Source organism: Suncus etruscus, chromosome 7, assembly GCF_024139225.1.
Source record: "Suncus etruscus isolate mSunEtr1 chromosome 7, mSunEtr1.pri.cur, whole genome shotgun sequence".
Lineage (NCBI taxonomy): Eukaryota > Metazoa > Chordata > Mammalia > Eulipotyphla > Soricidae > Suncus > Suncus etruscus.
In genome coordinates, this window is record NC_064854.1 from 6035905 (window position 1) to 6060103 (window position 24199).

Genomic DNA, 24199 nt, shown 5'->3' on the forward strand with positions numbered 1-24199 from the left:
ATGACCCAGAAGACTTTACCAGCACTAATCTGATCTATAGCCTCTTAGATTATGACTTTAGGGACACAGTGATGCAGATGAACCCAAAGAAACAATGGTATACTTAAAAGAAATCATAAGAAAAGTAATTAAGAACTATAGTCATAAGTAAGAGATACGAAAAGTAAGATATTTTAGCTAAAAAATAAATGGAAAGCATCAAAAGCAAAGTTAGCACAGTTGGGTGAAAAGTGATGAGCTCTGAGATGGGATGTATAAAACTCTGATAAACCAACAGAAGATGGAAGTAAGATCAAAAATAAATTAACACAATATCACAGAGAATTAGAGAATGAGTTCAAGAGGGACAATATAAGAATCATTTTAATCCTTGAGGAACAGGAAGGAGAATTTAATGAATAACTAGAAATCAATGAAATCATAAAAACAAAATATTTCAGAGTTCAGGAGCACATAAAGTCAACCAGAATTAAGATGCCCAAAGGACGCAAGTCAGAAGGAAACAAAAGAGAAAAAAATTCAAGACATGTGCTCGCTTTGGCAGCACATATACTAAAATTGGAATGATACAGAGAAGATTAGCATGGCCCCTGTGCAAGGATGACATGCAAATTCGTGAGGTGTTCATATTTAAAAAAAATTCAAGACATAACATATAAAAATACCAAAGCCAGAGTAGTCATACTTATATTAAACAATATAGACTTCAAGTTAAAAATGATGGAAAAAGAATGTTTCTTTATTCATGCTCAAGAGATAAATAAAGATGTATTTATACTTATAAATTTATATCCTCCCAATGACTCACAGTCATTTAAACTCAGAGTATTTGAAATAGCTGTCAATAAACATAAAAAGGCACCAAGAGTTATTAATAGTTATAGGAAATTTAATACTCATCTTTTATTTCTGAATAGATAATCTTTGCAAAAACTCAACAAAGAGATAAAAAGAACATGGACCTAGCAGACAAATGCACAGATAGGGTTCTTCTCTTCCAAAAGTTAAATGCTCATTTTTATCAAATGCACCTAAGATATTATCCAAGATAGAACACATAAAGATAGATCAAAATATTCCTCATAAAATTAGAAAGATAGAAATCATTTCAACTGTCCTCTCAGATGACATGGCTATGAAAATAAAAATAAATTATAAATATAAATTATCTTATTGAATTAAAATAAATATAAATAATAAGTATAAAGTCCACTTGTTGGATGAGACCACCTCAGGCACCGTGTTCCTAATCCCTCAGATGTACAGGTCAGAAGTTGCAGGGTAATGGTGGAGAAATAATTTACAAGCAGTCAAAGTTTCATCAGAGCAAACTTGCTTTTATATCACACGGCTTTTCCTGCCATGAGTCTCTGCCATCTGCTTTCTTTGCAGAATTTTCCATGACCTGTGCTCCAAAGCCATGTCTGTTTTCTTGTTCTTTTGCTATTTCTTCCTGACTTCCCCTCAGCCAGACTTTTTCTTTATTTAAACAGCCCCACCATCCCAGGTATGGGTGGGTCTGATCATCCAGGTGGGGTTAATATCTCAAAAGAAAACTTAGGTTAAAGGGCGAGGGGAGGACTCACCCAACACGTGGACCTTTACTTACTTTACTTTTATATATTTATATTTTTATTCTATATTAACTGTAAATAAAAATTCCTAACACGTGTAAATTAAACAATTTACTAAAAAACAACCATGAGTCAGAGAATCAGAGAAAAAAAAAGGTTACTGAAAACAAATGAGACTAAAGATAAAAAGATATAGGAACAAGAGAAAAACCATAATTGGTTCTTTGGAAGAATCAACAAGATGATAAACTGTAGAAATTTCTCAAAGATGGGGCCATAGTGATAGCACAGCTGTAGGGTGTTTGCCTTGCATGCTGCTGACCCAGGATGGACCTGGGTTTGATCCCTGCTTCCCATATGGTTCTCCAAACCAGGAGAGATTTCTGAGCACATAGCCATAGTAACACCAAGGGTCACCGGGTGTGGCCCAAAACCAAAAAGCAAAACAATAAATAAACAAAATCATCTCAAAGAGAAAAAGAGCAAACATGGATAGAGTCAGAGTTGATACAAGAGGAAAGAAGTTTTCCTAACATGAAGTCAACCTATGCCTGATTTTTGGCACTCCATACAGTGCCCTACACAACACCAAAGTTTGGAAGACAGTCCTTCAGACAAGTTTCTTCAAAAAGTATGAGTTGCCATGCAAATATCAGACAATATAGACCTCAGGTTTAAAAATGTTATAAGACTCAAAGAGAGTCACTTCTCAATAATCAAGGAATATCAAGGAATATGTACATAATGAGAAATAAAACTCTAAAACATAAATGCACTTTATAAGGTTCCAGGAAAATATTTAAAACAGCTAATAATAGACTTAAAGAAATACGTCAAAAGAAACACAATAATAGTTGGAGACTTCAAGACTGTTCTGTGACTTCTTGATAGATCAGCAAGGCCAAAGCTCAATAAGAATATATTAACTGAAGAAAAAATTGGAAGAGAGTAGTAGATATATAGGATTTTTTATTTCATTCATATTGATTGCACATTCTTTCCAGTGTACGTAGAATATAATTTAAGGTAGAGCACATACTTGCCTACAAAACATAGCTATATTAAACCAAGAATATAGAAATTTTACCAACTATCTTCTCAGCTCTGGATGTATTGAAAATAGAAGCAAATTACAAACAGAAGCAGAGAAATAACACCTGGAAACAAAGCAGCTGATTGCTGAACAACCAGTAGGTCTGAGAAGTCAAAAACTCATGGAAATAAACAATAATGAGAATATGAAGTAACATAATTTATAGGGCAAAGCCAAGGCAGTATTTTGTTGTTGTTTTTGAGCCACACCGGTGGTGCTCAGGGGTTATTTCTGGCTCTGCACTCAGAAATCCCTCCTGGCTTGGGAGACCATATGGGATGCTGGGGATTGAAATTGCATCTGTCCTTGGTCAGCCTCATGCAAGGCAAATGCATTACCACTGTACTACCACTTCAGACCCCAGCAAAAGCAGTATTAAGAGGAAATGTATAGCTCTGCAAACAGGAAGTAAGGAAAGCCTACATAAAAAATTAATGGTGCAACTTAAATAAAGAAAAATTATCAATGAAATGATCTGAAGCACTCAGGGGAGAAGAAATACTAAAACTTAGAGAAGAAATTAATAAACTCGAAATCTAAAAAAAAATGAACCAAAAATATCAACTAAAAACAAAAGTTGGATCTTTGAAAAAATTAAATAAGACTCACAAAGAAAGAAAGAACCTTAATAAGCAGAATTAAAAATGAAATGGGGGAATGTCACAACAGACACCACAAAAACCCAAAGGATAATCAGAGTTTATTTTGAGATCTTTATTCCACAAAATGAAAGAACATAGAACAAATTAATACATTTTATTACTCTAATCTCCAAGACTGAATCAAGAGTATCTGGAATTCCTGAGTGTATCAATCAGTATCAAGAAAACTGAAGTGTTAATCAAAAGGCCTCCCCAAAACAGAAGCTCAGTCTCAGATGAATTAATTAGTGAATTATCTTGGTCCTTCAAAAAAGAACTATTGCCAATCCCTCTCAAGTTTACCCAGGATAATGAAGTAACAGAAACACTCCCAGTAACAACATACTGTTATCAAAAGCAGAATCATCACAAAATACAGTAATAATAACAGGCCAATAGCCTTGATAGATAACAATGCAAAACTCCTCAATAAAATACTATAAATACAATCCGACAGTACATAAAAGTCATACACAATGAGTAACAGGATTTATACCAGGCATACTAGGATGGCTTAACATATGCAAGTTAATCAACATATGCAGCATTAATACAATAAAGAAGCAAAATTGTATGATCATACTAATAGATGCAGAAAAAGTTCTTAACCATTTCCAGAATCCATTAATGTTAAAAAACTATCAGAAGGTAGGAATAAAGGAAATTTCCCCAAATATAGCCAAAACCATTTATCACAAGCCCATAGCAAATATTATACTCAATGGAAAAAGCCTAAAATCTGGCACAAGACAAGCCTGCCCACTTTTGCCACTTCTACTCAAATATTACTTGATATATTTTTCATAAAAATTAAGCAAGAAAAATATATCACGGGCATCCATATAGGAAGGGAAGAACTCAAACTCTTATTGTTTGTGAATGATATAAAACAATAAAGACTCCACATAAATGTTTCTGCAAACTATATATATATATATATATATATATATAAACTGGCAGGTTACAAAATTAATATGAAAAGGTAAATGGCTTTTCTGTAAACAAATTATGAAAGATAAGAAAGAGACATTATAAACACACTATCATTCAAAATTGTGCCACAAAACACCAAGTACATCAGAGTCAACTTAATTAAAGAGGTGGAATTCCTAGACAAAGAAAACTACAAAACACTACTTCAAAAAATAAGAAAATTTAGTTGTCATGTTGAAACTGGGTCAGCTCCATTGACTCATTCTTTTCTCAAATGAGACATAAACCAAGTCATGAAAATTTATGGTTTCATTGACTCATGCAGCAGAAAGCTGGCCATCTTTGGGAGGAAAGGGTTGGCCAAACCCTGGCCCTGTTGAAACCACATTTACTGTCCCCATCACCCAGAATCACTCAATAGCCTTGCCTCATCTGTGACCCTCTATGATTCTCTTCAGGGACAACAATCTGACCACATTTTAGGTACTCAGGTTTTGGGACTGGTATTATCAGGATTTTTTTTTTTTTTTGAGCAAGTGCAGGCTCCTTACTCCATTGAATTTCTGGACAAGTTTATTTGTTTGATGCTGTCATCCCTAAAGGAACACTCCAAATTAAGAAGCTGGACAGCTGGGGCCGAAGCTGTGGTGCTAGAGGTAAGGCATCTGCCTTGCAAAAGCTAACCTAGGACAGACCACGGCTCGATCCCCTGTTGTCCCATATGGTCCCCCCAAACCAGGAGCAATTTCTGAGCACATAGCCAGGAGTCACCCCCGAGCATCAAATGAGTGTGGCCCCCAAAAAAACGAAACAAAACAAAACGAAAAGATGAACAGCTAACAACAGTTGTTATCCTCAAGTCAAGTGAATAAAATAGCAATGACAGATTTCCTTACACTAATGCTATTGGCACACATCAAAAAAAATAAGAAGAACCAGTGATGCCAAGAAGAAAGAAAAGGGGAACCTCATCTACTATTTGGCAATGTTGACGCAGTCACTATTTGGCAATTATTCCTCCAGGAACAATATAGAATCCTCTCTAAAAGTTAAGTATTGAGTTTTCACAAGATGCAATAATTCCAATTCTTGGCACCTACCCTAAAACAATATTTCAAAGAGATGTTTCCACTCTATATTTAGTGTGGCACTATCCACAATACAAAGATCTAAAAATAATTGAAGCACACCAAAACACATAGAGAAGTTGTGATATTTATACACAGTGGTGGAACACTACTTCCCTCTAGAAACTGAATTATGCAATTCCATAAATGATTGATAGTCCTAAAACTTAATATGCTAAGTGAAGTCAGAAAAAAGTGACAGATACAGAATAATGTCTTCTACATGTGAGATATAATTACATAAGAAATAAGATAAAATGTCCAACGGCAATCTAACCTTAGAATTGGTCTATGGAATTGAGCTTAACTGCATAGCAGGAGATGATAAGTGTCTTTGAGACAGTGAGTAAGGGATGCAGACACTTTGGTACTGGATAAGATATTGTGACTATTTAAACATTGAATCTATTAACAAAATCATAAAATATGATTTCATGCTTAAAATTGGGTAATATGAAAGCCTGGAGCTATAGTTCAGTGCACATGCACCTTCGTTAAAAGTGGCCAACCCAGGATTGATTCATGATGGTCTTCATTGATTCTATGGCTTTCAGAGCAACATCAAGAGTAATTCCTGAATACAGAGCCAGAAATAACTACTGAGCACTGTTTGGTGTGGCAAAATAAATGGAATAATTGGGAGAAAGGTTCTTTTATTGCTTTCAAAGAGGTTTAAAATATTAACTTACCTTAAACTGAATTTCTGGAAAATGAAGCTTCAAGAAGTCAGAAACATTTCTATATTGGTCTGTATCTTTATTGAGCCAAACTCGAACTGTATAGCCATCACCAAACCTGAGATATGAATATAAAACAAGAAAATCTGAATGGACATCCTGAGTTTGAATCCAGGTCCTTCATTCTAGGCTAAATGTCTAACTTGTGGGATTCAACATTTCTAGCCTTTTTTATTATCTCAAAATGGTTTAATAATTTGTCTAAGAGATTGACTAAGTTAATTCTGCATATCAATCTGGGTGTTATGGGGGCCAGAATGTTGACACTATAGATAAAGCTTTTGCCATGTCCGTACTAGCCTTGGACAGACCATGGTTTGATCTCAATGCGTCCCATATGGCCCCCCAAGCCAAGAGCAATTTTTGAGAGCATAGTCAGGAGTAACCCCTGAGCCTCAATGGGTGTGGCCCCAAAGCAAACAACAACAACAACAAAACAATCTGGGTCTTATTGAGTATGGTAAAAGTAAGAAAATAATGAGATTTAGGAACTGTGTAGGCTTTAACTAAGTTGGTAAAAAAAAAAAAAACCTCAAAATGTATCTGGGAAACATGCAAAAGCAATATGAACATAAAATGAAATCATTCATGGGAAGGTAAAATGAACATATAGGAGGCATGCATCTGTTATCCTTAGTGTCTATTTTCACTATTAGCAAAATTTTCAATCCTATTAATATATTTTACTAATGCATCTTTAAATTCAATTATAATTTAATTGAATCAATTTTCACTTTAAGCATATATTTGTATATACATGTAAAAACTTAAAGTACTCTAAAAATAAAGAATTTGCAACTCATTTTTATTCTAGAGTTTGAATTGTAGCATTTTTAAATACTCATGAGAAAATCTTTCTGAACTATGTAAGAAAATGTGTCAGGATTTCTCTAGGTTTCTAATATAAAAATTTAAAGCATGACATGTCAAATAATTAAAAATACAAGATTATAGTTTATATTAGTAATTATAATTATATCTATATACATTCATTTCTGGCCATAATATATACATTTATGCAAATAATTTTAGTTTCATGCAGAATTAATTTTATTTATGTACTTCTATCATATAAAAGCTTTCAAAATATCCAACATGCCATTCCCTAATATTTTCATTTACTGGCTTAACATTTCTAATTAATCCATTCTGTTCAAATAATTTGCATGGAGGTAATTAAATAAAGTAGACAACATTATTTGCCTGTTAAGGATTGATAAGAAATACTTTATGTGGTTATCACAAATATTTAATGTAATAACTATATTTTATATTGATTGTTATTTATGCTAAAAGTTTAAATACTTTATTGCAGACTGGGTATAATATATTCATTAAATGATAAAAGATAAACAGCTACATATTGGTAAATATATATATATATACACATATACATGTTCTCTATTTTTCTTGTTTTGGGACATATTTAGCAGTAAACATAAGGTAAAACCCTAAAATAAAAGGCAGTATTGTGAATAATATCCAGAGACAATAGAGATGAGGGCTGAAAGGACCAGCCCATGATATGAAGCTTACCACAAAGAGAGGTGAGTACAGTAAAAGCAATAGCTACACTAAGAACTATTATGACAATGGTAATGAGAGAAATAGAATGCCTGTCTGAATATAAGCAGGGGGAATGGAGGTGGAAAATGGGGGCATTGGTGGTAAGAAGATTGCACTGGTGAAGGGGTGTGTGTTTTTTATTGACTGAAACCCAACTACAAACATGTTTGTAATCATGTTACTTAAGTAAAGATATTGTAAAATAAAAAAATAAATGAATCAATGATAAAATAGAGCACAATCATTTCACAGGTCTTAGTGAGTGAATGTAATAACCAATGGTCATTAACTGTAACTGATTTTACCAAAAAAAGAGCCAAATAGACACAAGATGCCATCTGATGAGAGGACAAAATACCAACTATAACATTGTCTTGTCCAAACAAACAGTACTAACCCCACAAAAAAATACAATAACAAATTCAAAAAAAGAACTAGTGATAAAAATTTATTGGAAAAAAGTTAACCAGTAATAGCTCAAAAAGTAAGGAAAATATTGTACGGAACAAAGAAATGACAATCTATATTAACTTAAATAGGAACTATAAGGAGACACTCTAGAAAGATATGTAAGATCATTAGTATAAGAAAATATGTCTTTTTTCTAACAGATTCTTTTTAGATATAAGAATAAATGATGCTATTAATGATAACTCCAGATTTATAGGCTCTTAACATTTATGAATGACCTATATAAAATATTAATAGTGCTCTCTCTCTGACTCATTCAATGAGGCGGAAAGCTCCCCAATCATGCGTATTTCACCCTCTTAAGCCTGGCCTGGTTTATTTCCTGCAGCGACCTCAGCTGCAGACCCATTTCCCCAGGGAGGGATAACTGCATGTGGAGCCTAACAAGCAAGGAAGGAAAAGATCTAGAAGAGCAAGTCCTAAGTTTCTGACTGCCCCATAAGCACTGAGTGGCCATCAATATTCTAGGACTGAGGAAGAGGCATTCAAATATATTCTGAAGTGGTGATTCATTATATTATATTAATAATAATTTCCCCATCCATTTAACTTTTATTTTGAAATTAATAATCACTCGTATTTTGGATATAAAATCAATGCAAATTATGAATAAAAGCCTTGAATCCAGCTGAGGTGTGTGAGACCAGCAAGAGCACAGCTGCTCTACTTTGCTTCATCACTGCATATTTCTTCAGTTAAGGATCTACACCCCAACACATAATAAAAGTTCTATACAATAAATTTCACAATGGAAAAACTACACAGAACACCATTGCACCTTGTGACTGAAGGCCCAACCAACACCAGCCACAACATAGGCTTTCTGATCATATTTTTAGAGATTGAATATTAAGGATGTTCAAAACGATAGAACTGACAGCTCATAAGACTCAAAAACTATATAATAGTAGAAATTAGAAAACTTCAAAAAAACATCAGGGCTGAAAAACATGGTAAGCAAGATGAAAACCTCAATGGAAAGACTCTCAATGGAGTAACAACTCCTGAATACAGAATCAGTGAAGTAGAAGATGAACTGCACAACAGAAGAGGCTGGAAAAAAAATCCCCAAAGACAGTGAACATTCAACAGTAAAACTCTAGAATGAATTCAATTGTAACAACATAAGGATCATTGTGTTCCAAGAGACCCAGAAAGAAAATTCCATGAAGAAGCAATAATCAAATATATCATTGCTGAGAACTTCCAAGAAATATAGAGTGCATGCAACCACATCCTGGATCCTCAGAGTACCAGCTAAAGATATCCAAAGAAAAGCACTCCAAGGTACAAAATAGTCACAATGATGAAAAACCACAGATGAGATAGAACACTAAAAACAGCAAGATCAAAACGAGAAATCATACACAAGAAGCATTCTTAAGATTTATAGCATATTTATTACAAGCAGTTCTGAAGGCCCAAAGGAAGTGGTGGGATATACTGACAAAATTAAACGAAATAAAAGCTTTGTCAAAGATACTTCACCCAGCCAGACTTACAATCAGCTTTGAAAGAATGATACACAGCTTCATGGCTAAATAACAGCTCAGAAACTTAACAGACTCAAAACCAACCTCAAAAGAAGAGCTGAAGGATCTACTTCCAGGGAAGGCAGACCTAACAGGCCAAACTCCTACCAAAAGATGGCACTTAATTGGGAAACACAAGCAAAATTGATCAAAACGTTGAATTTAATATTTTTGCTGCCTGCAAGAAACACATCTGAACAGTCAAAGCAAATATAGACTCAAAGTCAAATTGTGAGGACAATCATTCAAACAAACAACTGCATTAAAAATGCAGGGATGGCCAAACTAATATCAGACAGCACAAACTTTAAGCTTAAAAAGTTCATATGGGACATTTATTAATAATCAATGAATATGTACAACAGAAAGAAATCTCATTCCTAAACATACATGAACCTAATGAGAGACAGACAAATATTTAAAATTATTGCTGATAGATTTGAAGAAAGACATTAATAACAACACAATGATAATGATAGACTCCAAAAGTCATTCTGTCACCCTTCACTGGACAACCAAACTAAAATCCAACCAGGAAATACTGAATCTTAAGGAGAAAACTAGAGTGGCTTAGTAGATATCTATTGGCCTCTTCATCCCTAAAAAGCTGAATACACAATCTTCTGCAATGCAAATGAAACATTCGCAAATATACACCGCATGCTGAGACACAAAATACACCTCCATAAATTAAGGAGGATAAAAGTTGTATCAATTACCTCTCAGATCATCATGAAATGAAACTAAAAGTGAATTATAAACAGACACAGAGAAAAAAAATTAACACCTGGAAATTAAGTAGCTTTCTACTGAATAGCTACTGGGTTAGAGATGAAAGTAAAGAGGAAGTCAAATTATCTCTGGAAACAAATGAGAATGAATACACGGTTAATCAGAATTTGTGGGACACAGAAAAAGCAGTACTGGGAGGGAATTTTATAGTCTTATAAGCATTCAACAAGAAGAAAGAGCCTACATATATAACTGAATATAACTCGAAAAATTGAAAAATGATCAACAAAATTAGTAAAAATGAAAGAAATTAGGCAAATAAAAGAAAATGGCAAAGTTCAGAGTATAAATCAATGAACTCTAAATCAATAAAATAAAAACAGCAATCCATTAGATCAATGAAAGTAAGAGATGGCTCTTTAAATAAACAAATAAGATCTGTACACCACTAAAAATAGTCACAAAATAAGAGAGAAAATAAACAGAATAATATATGAAAGGGTGACATTACTACAGATACACAGAAATTCAAAGGATGATCAGAGATTAATTTGATAAATGTTATGCCACAAAACAAGAGAACCTGGAAGAAATTAATAAGTTCGTTAAGTCTTATAATTTTGGATGATTAAACCAAGATGGCCTTGAATATTTGAACATTTGGGGAAATTGAAATGGTAATCAAAAAGCTTGTCCCCAAAAAGCAAACAAACAAAAAGACCAGGTCCAAATGGACTCACTAGTGAATTTTTTAAATCTTTTAAAGAGGACTTACTGCCAGTCCTTTTCAGTCTTTTCCAAAAAATTGAACAAACATTAACACTCCCAAATAGTTTTTATAAAGCTAACATCATACTGATACCAAAAACAAAGGTGCCATATAAAAGAGAAAGACCAGCATATACATACTGATGAATATATTATTGAATACAGATGTAAATCTCAACAAAATTCTAAGATCCAGTGAAGCATCAAGGAGGTCATACATGACAAATAGGATTCATTCCAAAGATTCAAGGACAGTTAAGATATGTAAGTCAATCAGCATAATACACCATATAAACAAAAGGAAAAATGAAAATCATTATGATCAGATCAATGGATTCATAGAAAGCATTTGACAAGTTTCAATGCCCATTCATGATAAAACTAGCAATGAGATGAGAATGGAAGAAACTTTTCTCAAAACAGTATAGTCAAGATCATTTGCCACTGGCCCATGAAAAATATACTCAGTGGGTTAAAACTAAAAGTCTTCCTCTACTACAGGGGTGGCAAACAAGTTTGACACAAAGAGCCAAAATTTTAAACTCTGAGAGTCAGAGAGCCACACCACGCAGTGACCTGCCAAAACAAACACTCACACAAAGGCATGTAATTTTAAAATAATATATTAAACACATATTGCATTTTGCCATTTTGAGTGAGGGTAAAAATCCTGTTCTTCACCCCTGCGTCTACTATCTGCACAAAACAAAGTTGTAGCCCTTCTCCACTTCTATTTAACATATTAATGAAAGTACCCTCAGATCAAAGGAATAGATGTGAGTATTTTGAGACTGACCCCAAGTATACAACAATTAATCATTGATAAAGGAATGTGAAATACAAATTGAGCAAGAAAAGCCTCTTCAACAAGTGGTGTTGGGATTATTGGTTCATTACACACAAAATAAAATTGAAATCTGACCTCTCTTTAACATCACACACAAGGGTCAAATCAAAATGGATTAAAGACCTTGATATCAGACATGAAACTACAGAGAGAAATATAGTCAATATTTTTCTACAATGTGAAAATTTCCACTTCCTAAATCAAATGGTATATTTTTTGTTTATGTCAATGATAGTCACATTTAGCAATACGAAATAGATTGTTAGTGACTATATTAGTCATCTTAGAAAAATTGGTTTATGTTGACAGAAAATTAATAAGGTTGTGTATATATGATAGAATTTGTATATTTCTAACATAGATTATAGAGATGACATATAAAATTGTAAAATGCTAAAATATCATACTCTGTAAGAGTCAGAAGTTGTAAGACAGAAGATGGCCATTTCAATAAATTTATTATACAGCAAAGAAATATATTGGAATAATTACAGTGGCCCTCAAACTATGGCCCGCGAGCCACATATTGTATTTGTATCTGTTTTGTTTCTTCATTGCAAATTAAGATATATGCAGTGTGCATAAGAATCCGTTCATAAATTTTGTTTTTACTATAGTCAGACCCTCCAATGGTCTGAGGGACAGTGAACTGGCCCCCTGTTTAAAAAGTTTGAGGACCCCTGGAAAACTTTAGTTTTAAAATAGTTGGATTGCTGTTAATTATAAATATGTACCTAGCTATTTGAATCTTTATGTATCCATGTCCTTTTCCTTATAAACTTATGTTCTTATATTATTTATTCTTATTTTCTTTGAGCATGTTACAAGGAGACTGACAGGTACAATTTGAGTTATGATTAAATTATAACTATCTAACTTGAATAATTTACTCTTCTATCAGAGGTCCATATACCAAAGGAATATAAAAATCTGTTAAAGCAGAATCTCCTCATGTAAGCCTACCCTCACTAGTCATCTATAAGTAATATTCATAAAGATAAATCATAGACATGTCCTTTTTATGAATTTTACCTGTAATAAAAATTGTGCCAATATTTAATTGAAAGAAAATTTATTCCATGCTCATGAGAAAATAGAATTAAAATTTCATTTAAGTTTTAAAATGCTTCTAAGTTACAAAACAAAAAAAATATTCAGACTTTATTTCCTTCAAGCACACACACACACACACACACACACACACACACACTCACTCAGATACACACAAGTTCTAGGCTAACGAAACTAAACGAAAATAAACTTTACCCCATATACTAACTGACAGTAATTGTAAACTTAAAAGTTCATTCTGATCAGCATTCAGCATTCCATTTCATAGGGTTAGCTGTGTTTCCCTATGAATAGGTTCATGATCATAATTCTCCATTTTGGAGATTACAACTGGGTTTCCAAACAACACGTTTTTGCTCTCTGCCCTGCACATTAATTTTCAGCAAGTCAGAGTAGATAAACATCAAATATGACTCTCCAGCAAAGGTGGAGGGAAAATATAGCAAGTCCATAAAAGGCCTGATTCACATAATTTTTATATTCTTGCTTATGATGAAATTGAATGCAGAATTCAGTTCCAAATACAGCAAACAGAATGAATAATGAACTGTTTTAAAGCATCCTTTGGTCTACAGATAAGTGGGATGTAAATAAATAACATTATTAAAGGGGTTAATTATCAGTAGTAGTTCACAAAGAAAAATGAGGCATAAAATTTATCTGCTTACATTTTTAAAGATTCATCAGAGCAATCTGAAAATAGGTATCAATTAGGAAAGGCCCATCTGTGCTAGACTTTGCACTCGTGAATTCTTTCATCCTACATCTTCACTTGTTCAACTAGTATGTTGAATCTATTTCATTACACTGAATTGTCCCTTATGTTAGAAATAGAAAATCAAACAAGGGCCAGAGCAGTGGCGCAAGTGGTAGGGTGTTTGCCTTGCATGCGCTGACCTAGGACAGACCGTGGTTCTATCCCCCGACATCCCCTATGGCCCCCTAAGCCAGGAGCATGAGGGTGATTCTATATGTGTACACAAATACATTGCTTATTTTATGCATATGGTACACATATATACTTGTTTGTGCATATATTATAGACACATGCATATATCTACATATATTATATATGCATACACATATATCTACATCACCCTGATGGTGATCAGGGCTTTGAGCTCTGTACTTAGATATCATTTCTGGTGAGTTCAGGGGACCACATATGATGCTGGGAATTCAAGCCTAATGGGCCACTTGTAAGGTAAGCATCCTACTTACATGATACTATCATTCTTCCCTCAAAAAACAAGCAAATTGGGGCCAGAGAGATAGCATGGAGGTAGGGCATTTGCCTTGCATGCAGAAGGATGATAGTTCGAATTCCGGCGTCCAATATGGTCCCCTGAGCCTGTCAGGGGCAATTTCTGAGCATAGAACCAGGATTAACCCCTGAGCACTGCCGGGCGTGACCCAAAAACAACAACAACAAAAAAAGCAAATTATAAAGATAACTTATTGATCCAGTGCCACACACAGTTATTTACCAGTTTTTTCAAATCAGTTCTAGGTTTAGAGGTTACACGCAGTAGTATTCAGGGATCACTCCTGTCTCTATATTCAGGGATCACTCCTGACACTCCTGACAGAGTTTGAATTGATGCCAGCCTAGTGCAAGGCCATTGCCTGAACTTCTTGTACTATCTCTTTAACCCTGGATTGTTATCTTATATTGACAAATGAATATTCTTAAATCAATGTGTTTGTTCATATGTTACTAATAGAATAATATAACCTATAATTGATACAAAAAATAAAAGGTTAAAAAAGCACTAGATGTCGGTCGCAGGAAGGTTCATGTTATTATTAACTGAGTATAAGAAAGATACTTAAAAAAGAAGAGAAGAAAATGATAATGAGATGATGAGTAACTAGAAATTATTTGACACTCCATCAAGGATCAAGCTGGTAGGGTAGTATTTCTTATTTCAAGAAACTAGAAGCTGCTAATAAGAAGATACTAAAAATATCTAAAATATTCAAATAAAAGTAAGAGCGTAGGAATACTGAAGATATAATCACATTTATACCTGTGCATATCTTTATGATCTTGGAAAGTACTCCAGCAAGAGAGAGTCAGAAAATCATAAAAAAATGAACCCTACAGAGATTCAGAATATATCTGTAATCTGTTTTCCTCTCTTCTCTTTGTTTTTCTTATTGCTCTTCCAAAGACCATGCAATAACATACATTGTTGATATTATGATGACCAGGATTTATATAATTAGTTGATTTATGTAATGAGAAATCATAATAATTGCATCATAGTACAAAATAGAACAAAAGTGCTTGAGTACAAATCACTAACTTAGGTACTAGTTGGTAATTTAGGGAAGATGCATAACCTATATCTGACTCATTTTACATACTTGTAAAAGAAATGTTAGTGATGGTAATTTAATTGTTTTTTAAATAAATGTCATATATAAAGTCTCAGAAAATGATCAAAATCCATTATGGAATATTTAAAAAAATTACAAGAACAATACACAAAGACAATAGGAATTTTGGTAGGAACAAAAACTAAGTTAAAACAAAAAAAAAGACCACTCTGATAATAAAATTGAAAGTGATAACTCTGGACAAAAATTAGTAATTAAAGGAAATAAATTATGCATAATACCTCTTTGCTAACAGTACTCAACATTGCTGTCCCTGAAAAGGTAAAAGGAAAGAGAGAGAAGAAAAATGTCAACTATTGGGGCATACTGGGTTAGAGTTGGGGGTGGGATAACTGGAATATAACTGAAGAAAATGGTGGCAAGATGAACACTTGTGAAGGTATTGTTGCTGGAATATTGTATGATTAAATCATCTATAAATACAAATTTTTAAACTATCTCACAGCAATTTAAGTAAAATATTTTAAACTGTGTGACATTTACACTATGTAATACTATACAGTCATTAGAAATATTGAAGTTATAAAATTTTCTTGTACATAGATATAGAAAGTATCATGCTAATTGAACTTAATTAGAAGGAGAGGGGCAAGTATAAAATGATCACAATCATTTGTGGCATATGCGTGTATGAATATATATATATAAATATATATATATCCCTTTGGCTCCTAATCTCTATTCAAGAAGTGGTAAATCTAGTTTGTATTAAAGTTAAATTTCTAGGGTTTTTTTTTTTTTTTTTAGGAATACCCATATGCATACATACATGTTATATTAACATTACACAAAGACAATAGAAATGAGGCCCCAAAGGACTGATCTATGGTAGGAGCTTGCCACAAAGATTAGGAAGTGTAGAAAAGAAACAACTATGAGAATGATAGTTGAAATTAATAATGCTAAAAAAAATCCGTGTGCTAAAAATAATATGCAAGATATACTTTCAGTAATATTGTAAACCACATTGTCTAAAAGAAAAAAATGACTCAAAAGAGTGAGAGAAGAAAAATACCTACAGTGAAGGAAAATTGGGGATTGTGGAGAAGAAAAGGGAAATCAGGGAGTTGGTGGTTGGAAATGAATACATGTTGGAACTTTGACTGAAGCTCTACTATTGACAACCTCTTAATTCTATCTCATGGGAATTCAATAAAACTAACATAAGCATGAATTGTAAAGAAAATATTCACAACTATGCTTGTAATAGTATAATCAGTAGCAAATTATCTAGAAACAATTCAATCACCCAATTACCAATGAGTAGATGAAGAAATCAGGTTATATAGACAAATTTTATTCTACTCAGCTATGAGGAGATATGTGTTTTGCAATGTGTAGCAACTTGGCTGGTACTGGATGATTGGAATGGGTTGGGCCATATCTGGCGGTGCTTAGGCGCTACTCTTGGTTCTGCAATCAGGAATCATTCCTGGCAGTTTCAGGGGACCATATAGTAGGCCAACAATTGAGCCTATGTCAGCCACATGCAAGGTAAAAGCCCTCCCAGCTGTTCTATTGGTCTGGCCTTGATACTAGAAGATTTTATAAGTAAATTGAACCAGAAAGTAAAAGACAAATACAGATAACTCCTGTGGAGGACTGAATATATACAGTAACAAAGAAAGGGATTAGATAATCCCTATATACACACATACACCACATGAGATAAGATTAAATAAAGTAAGGTCTGAGAAATTTAATGTGGGGGCAAGGATGCAGAGAAGAATGAACTATGAGACATATTGAATCTTAACACACTGAAAGTATGGTTGAAGCAGAGATGCATGTAGGAAACAATGACTTCATTACTATTATAAACCAAGACACCCAAATTATAAAGTAATTTAAAGTAAAATTCATATAAATATATGGCAACAAATCTAATAACTTCTTGTAATATCAGATTAAGCAACAAATCAAAAATAAATTAGACACTTTGAAAACATTTATGCAACACTCAATTAAAAATAATCTACTGGTATTAAAGCTACCATAGAAACAGAAAATAACACAATTAAGATTCTAAAAGTATAAAGCAAAAAAGAGATATAAAACATTAACCAAAAAGAAAACTAAGGGGGCTGGAGTGTTGGCAAAGTGGTAGGGCATTTTCCTTGCATGCAGCTGATGCAGGTTGGACTTCAGTTCGATCCCCGGAGTCCCATATGGTCCCCCAAGCCAGGAGTTATTTCTGAGCACATAGTCAGGCCCTGAACGTCACTGGGTGTGGCCAAAAAATTCTCCAAATAAATAAATAAAATAAATAAAAATAAATAAACCTACATAATTAGAATAAAAATAATTTATTATTTTATTTATTGAACTGAAACTAAAGTGGAATAACCTTTACCTCATTTGATTAATGGAAATAATTTATTTTTTGGTTTGGGGACCACACCCAATGACACTCAAGGGTTACTCCTAGCTCTGTACTCAGAGCTCACAAATCATACCTGGCAGTGCTCTTGAGATAATCTTGGTTATGTGCTCAGAAGGTTCTGGGGACCATATGAAATGGCAAGGATTGAACACGAGTTGATCACATGCAAATAAAATGCCCTACTTTATGCATTTTATTGTTCCAGCCACAAGATTAATGAGAAAAAAATTTTAAGTAAAACAGTACAATATGATTTTATCTGGCTGAGGAATTAACACAATCATCTTTTTGTAAGTTATTTTGTACCCAAAATAGACAAGGTATAATCATTTCCTCTTATGCTCCAATCTCATCCTTATCTGTCCTTTCCTCTTGATTCTACTGTATCCCCAAACTTCTGGTAGGAATATGACTGCTGGATAAAAAGAAGTATGAATGTTCCTCTTAAATTAAAAATATTACTTCTCTGGACACTGTTTGAGAGCTGTAGAATTTTAATTTCCTACTAAAAATATTATGTGTACATACCCAAATACTCACACCTTCCTTTTGTTCTTCATCTCTTATTTTATACCATGGAATAATTGTTCCAATGCTATCACTAAAGACTAACCAGTTATAAAATAATCATGACATTCACATAAGCAACAATTTTAATAACAAAAGAAATGTGGAGTACCTGTTCTTAATATGCTGGGGAGAACCAAGACAGCTGAAGCTGCCATTAATCATTATGGCAAGCCGTGTACAAAGAGCCTCGCATTCCTCCATGCTAGGGGAGAAGAACAAGAAATAAATAAAAGATGACATTCAAAAGAATCACAAAATTTGCTTATACATAGATATGGAGACTATTATGTTGAGTGAGATAAGTTAGAACGAGATAGATAAACACAGTCCCACTCATCTGTGGAATTTAAAATTTAAAAGAGTATAATAATAACACACAGAGACAATAAAGATGAGGGCTGGTAGGACCAGCCCATGATAACAAGCTTATCAAAAAGAGTGGTGAGTGCTGTAGAGAAATAACTACAGTAACAAATACTATAACAATGATAGAAAGAGAAATACAATGCCTGTCTCAAGATAGGCAGGGAGTGAGGCAGGAGGAAAAAAGGGGACAATGGTGGCAGGAAAGTTGCACTGGTGAAGGAGGGTGTGTATTTATAGCTGAAACCCAATTATGAACATGTTTGTAATCATTGTGCTTCAATAAATTATGTATTTAAAAAAAGAAGAAACAAGAGTTTGCCTCCACATTTACTTTGTGGGAAGAGCTTTTAATTTGCTTTTACTGATGTGTAAAACAGAAAAGTAGACAATATTTTAATGCTCAAGAAAAAGATAAGGCTTGACTAACCAATGAAAAGAACAGATGGACAAAATATCTTGACTGTAAATCAATAATTGCCTATATAGAAGCCTCAAAACTTTTAGAGTTGAAACTATTTTATTTATATACTTAATAACCAATTAGCTAAAATTATTCTAGTATTCGAAGAATATATAAAATTAATGAAAACTAGTATTTCTGGTATGATTCTTTTCCTGTTGCACCAAATTGAAAGCCTTTAGTGAGTAAAATGGTATACAGTATTCTTATCCTCAATCTTCTGACATGTACTCCCATTATGTTCCTCTATAAAAAAGAAAAAGAATACCACACATCATTGACAAAACTGAAATTGTAAAACACAAATTGTAAGCAAAATTAAAAGGACTCCTGTTGTGATGGCAAACTGGGGCAGTGGGAATGATGGTATGGGATGGGATGGTGGAGGGTGGTTGACACTGGTGGTGGAATTGATGCTGAAACATTGCAGGTCTATAATGTAATTATAAATAACACTGTAAATCACAATGCCTTACAATGAAAAATATTTCTAAAAAGAAGATGGGAAGAGGGGAGATATTGATAAAGGCTATGTTCAGGGTTACTGATTTCCAAGCAGAACACTAGATAGAGCAAAGAGCAAGAAGAACAAATGGATTCTCAACCTATCCACACTGGTCATATGGTCATATGGCCACTATGGCGCTCAAAGTAATCTACCAACTGCATAAAGTTTCCTGAGACTTCCATGGCTGTGGGGAAGATTCTGGCAGTGATCTCAGAAAGACAGACCTCAAGATTTAAAAAAGAACTCTGTAAAAGTACTGCAAAAGTCCACCACACCTTTTGGGTGAAGACTGAAATCATGCAGACCCAATCAGACCCTATAGAACCTCGCTGAAATGGAGGTAAGATCAAATAGATTAAAGCTCATTAAGGAAGTACTTCCTATGAAGGAAAATATAGAAGCAAATACACATTCTTTTCTAGTTGAAATGGTACATTCTCCAGAGTAGACCACATGTGGGGACATAAAACATACCTCCACAAAGTCAAGAGATTGATCTCATACAAACTAACTTCTTACACCATGATGTATTGAAAATATGTTAATCAGAAAAAGAAATAGAGATATAAAGCCAAACACCTACAAACTACACAGCTTTATACTGAACAACTGGAGAGGATATTCAAACATTTTTGAAAACAAATGAGATTGTTGATATGAGCTACCATAAATTTTGGGATACAGTGAAGTTAATAGAAACATTCCCAACTATGCAAGTGTTAATTATAAAGGAAGAAAAGGTTTATATAAACAAATTGATGGCACAACTTAAGAAACTGGGTCTGATCGCTGGTGTCCCATATGTTCCTACAAGACAGGAGCGATATCTTATCTGATCGTATAGACAGAAGTAACCCCTGAGCATCACCGGGTGTGGCCCCAAAACAAAACAAAACAAAAAACACCACCACCACCAACAACAACAACAAAAGAAACTGGAATATGACAAACAAAATACCACTGTATGGAAGAAGGTAGAGGAAGAAAGTAATAAAACTTAGAGCAGAAATTAACCAAATGGAAAAAAAGAAAAAATTAAAGGAATAAAACCAAGAGTTATTCTTTGAAAAAAATAAACATATGCAGAGAAATATTTGATATGATCCAATATCAAGGCATGAAAAACCACTCAATAAATGGAACGTGAAGAATTTTTTCTAAATATAGCCAAAGCTACTTACCACATGTTTATGGGGCACATTATAATTAAAGGGGAAAATTAAAGCCTTAAATCTAAAAGCAGAAACAAGATGAGGATGTCCACTCCTACTACTTCTATTCACTGTATTATTAAAAGTACTTTTCATAACAGTTAATTAAGAAAAAGACAACATTCTACTCAGTAAAGTATCAGATCCACTACATCTCAAAATGGAAAAAAATAAATCATTTATATTGGTATGAATATATGATCTGTATGAATAAATTTTGTAAAATTCCAGTTTAGAATTTCACAAAGTAAAACACAAGCCAATATTTTGAAATCAAATTACAAGATTCAGTCTTGGAGGAAAGAAAGCTTAAATAAAAAAATCTGCTGAATTTCCCTTTCAGCTGAGTTTCTACATTGAAATATCAGACAGAAAACACTTAAAATATGATTTGGGGAAGGGGATGGTAGACCAGGACTCTCTTGGAAGACTTAACAAAGATATGGTTAAGAACAAAAGGTTTGGTTCTGTTTTCAGCTATGTCTCTCTTTTACTATGTATTCTCAGTAGAATGCACAATCATCAACACAATGGCTATTGAATATTGCAAGAGACTTTTTGTTATATCTCTATATGTGCATCACTCAATTGAACAATTTCCTGACCTGTGTTTCATAACTGTGCTTTCTTAGACTATGAGTAAAGGCATAGCTCACCTGTGAGAAGTCAGTACGGCAGCACAACCTTCTTGAACCTCTTTCATTATTGTTTTCCACAGGTATCGCTTAGAGCAAGGATCCATCCCAGAGCTGGGCTCATCCTGAATGAAAACAGCAACAACAACAACAACAACATAGGAATGGGTATTGGAAGAACCACATGGGAACTTTGCAGCTGGAGACCAGGCATCAGAAAGGAATTTCCTGTCCACCTAAGCAGCCATTTCTTCCTGCTGCTATCTACAGCTTCCTTTTAACCCAATTTTCTTCATTTATCTTGTTCGTTTGTTTATTTATCTTGTTGTCTTTGATGCATATTTAACCTCTCTAAAATATAAGATTAGTATATCTTAGAATTATACAAAGCAATAGAATGGATTCATTTACTTTTCAACATCAAGACAAATGCCTTAGAACCTGAAGATCTCATCTTCAATAAATAAAAGACACTTATTTGAGCTACTTCTGAGAGAAAAGTTCCTCCATTATACAATGTGTTGCTGTTTTTGATTCGTGATGTGTTTTGAAAAAAAAAAAACACTGATTATAAGATTAGAATCATCTAAAGGGAATACCAGGGTCAGAAGAGCAGTGAACAAAAAAATAACATTTAAAATAAATATAAACTGCAAACAGAGTGATATAGTTACTGCTATAAAATATGTAAATAGTCATTATGCATTGTTCGTAAGTAAGGTTTATATATAATCCTAATTTTTGCTGTCTCTTTTACATTAGTTCCTGCTGTTTTTCTGAAAGATCTGTTGATACTTATTTGATCAGAAATGATGAACTCTCTCCATCTTCATAGTCATTGAAGTAGATGTATCTATAAGCTTAATATTTCTTGTATTTTATATATACGTAGTTTCATGCATGTTTATACTGCTCTAAAAGAGAACCACAATACTTGAGACAATTTTCAGATAATAGAAAAATGTGCATAGTATGTGCAAGATACCTTTTATGAAACATAAACAAGACATAAACAATATCTGACACCAGTAATTGATTCAGATTGTCACCTTAATGATGATGTAAGAAGAGGAAAACAGAACAAGGCTGTGTGGAAGGAAAATGGGACAACTGCAGTGATAGGCAGCATCCTGACCATAGAGATGTGCTGAGCAAAAACTACATGAGAGAATTCTGCTGAAACTACTGTTACATTGCTTCTTAGAAAGAAAGCATAGTTTACCAGCTGAATAATTATGGAAATGTTAGTTTTTCTTTCCATATTCAGATTATAAAATTATGTAATATCTTTATTTGTTGTCTTGTAAGAAAAAGGCAAACAAATGATAAAGGGAAATTCAGTTTTGGTGGCGTGGCAGACAACCTACAAATGATGAAACCATCTTTCCATGACAAGCCTTACAAAACCACAATAATCTGATCCATTGAAGGGATGATTATTAACTAATGACCAATAATAAAAAATGATATTTTTGAAAACAAAATTAAAACTCGAATTTTCTCTAATTGCAAGCTCAAGTATGAAGGCTGGTAATTATAATTTAATCTATGATAGAAACAAATGTCATTTACTGTAGTTACAGTACTTCTAATTACTGTATATATAGTCTTTCTGATTATTTTAGGTAAAGACAATTGCTTCTGAGTTTTGACAACTTTAACTAGTGCACTAATTTTATCTCATATATTATGCATGGCATTTTCTTAAAGCCACTGGTAAAAGATCCATTCTCTGGTTGAATGTATTTTCTTTCCCATCAATCAAACTATCCTCTTTGAAACCCTTCCTTAAGATTAACTAATGATGGTACCCCTACAAATATAAAAGTTACCATATTTTTCTCACCATAAGACACACTTTCCCCCCCCCAAAGGTGTATCTTATGTAGCGAATGCTGCCTGGAGCTGTAGCCTGAGTGCAGGGGAGGAGAGCAGCTAAAAATCTATGTGCATCTTATGGTCAGGTGTGTCTTACAGAGTGAAAAAAAATATGGTATATATCTGCAGGTGATAAAACTTCTGAAAATCAATTTACTAGATAAGTTATATTTCCTTTCACATTACAGTACATTCTGATATTCTTTTAAAGTAATATTTTTTACAAGTCAAATGTAACGGAATCTTCAATGTGACAAAGGTGAAAATCAAATTATATATATATATATATATATATATATATATATGTTGGAAAATTAGGATAAAGTTTATTAGTTCAAAATCAACGTTTTATATTTTGAAGTTTTCTTTGAACTAATCAATAATTGAATTTATATTATTGAAATTTATATTATTGAAATTACATACCAATAATAGAAGATCAGGTTTGCCAAGCATGGCCAGTGCTGTCGAGAGTTTCCGCTTTGTTCCTCCACTATAAGTAGCCACAGGTTTGTCCACATGAGCTTTCAGATGCAACCGCTGCACAAGATCCTCAGATATCTAATTAAAAAAAAAAAAAGATTCTCTCCATGAAAACAGCACCATTCACTGAGATCCTCAACCCTGAATGCTGGCCCTTCCTCACAATATTCAGATTGTTGCATTACAGATTTGTTCAGTTCTTAAAAATAA

General features: G+C 33.4%; 1 protein-coding gene and 1 non-coding gene across 2 annotated transcripts in view; one reads left to right on the top strand and one right to left on the bottom strand.

Moving 5' to 3' along the window:
• The window catches only part of ABCA13 (ATP binding cassette subfamily A member 13), a 288890-nt gene that overhangs the window by 4310 nt on the left and 260381 nt on the right, over positions 1–24199 (bottom strand). The window contains 4 exon segments of the mRNA XM_049777030.1: positions 6058–6163; positions 18558–18650; positions 21650–21753; positions 23933–24067. Coding sequence (XP_049632987.1) covers positions 6058–6163; positions 18558–18650; positions 21650–21753; positions 23933–24067 — 438 coding nt within the window.
• LOC126015164 (U6 spliceosomal RNA) lies at positions 529–635 on the top strand. The gene has a single exon (XR_007498056.1). It is a non-coding gene; the product is annotated as a U6 spliceosomal RNA (small nuclear RNA).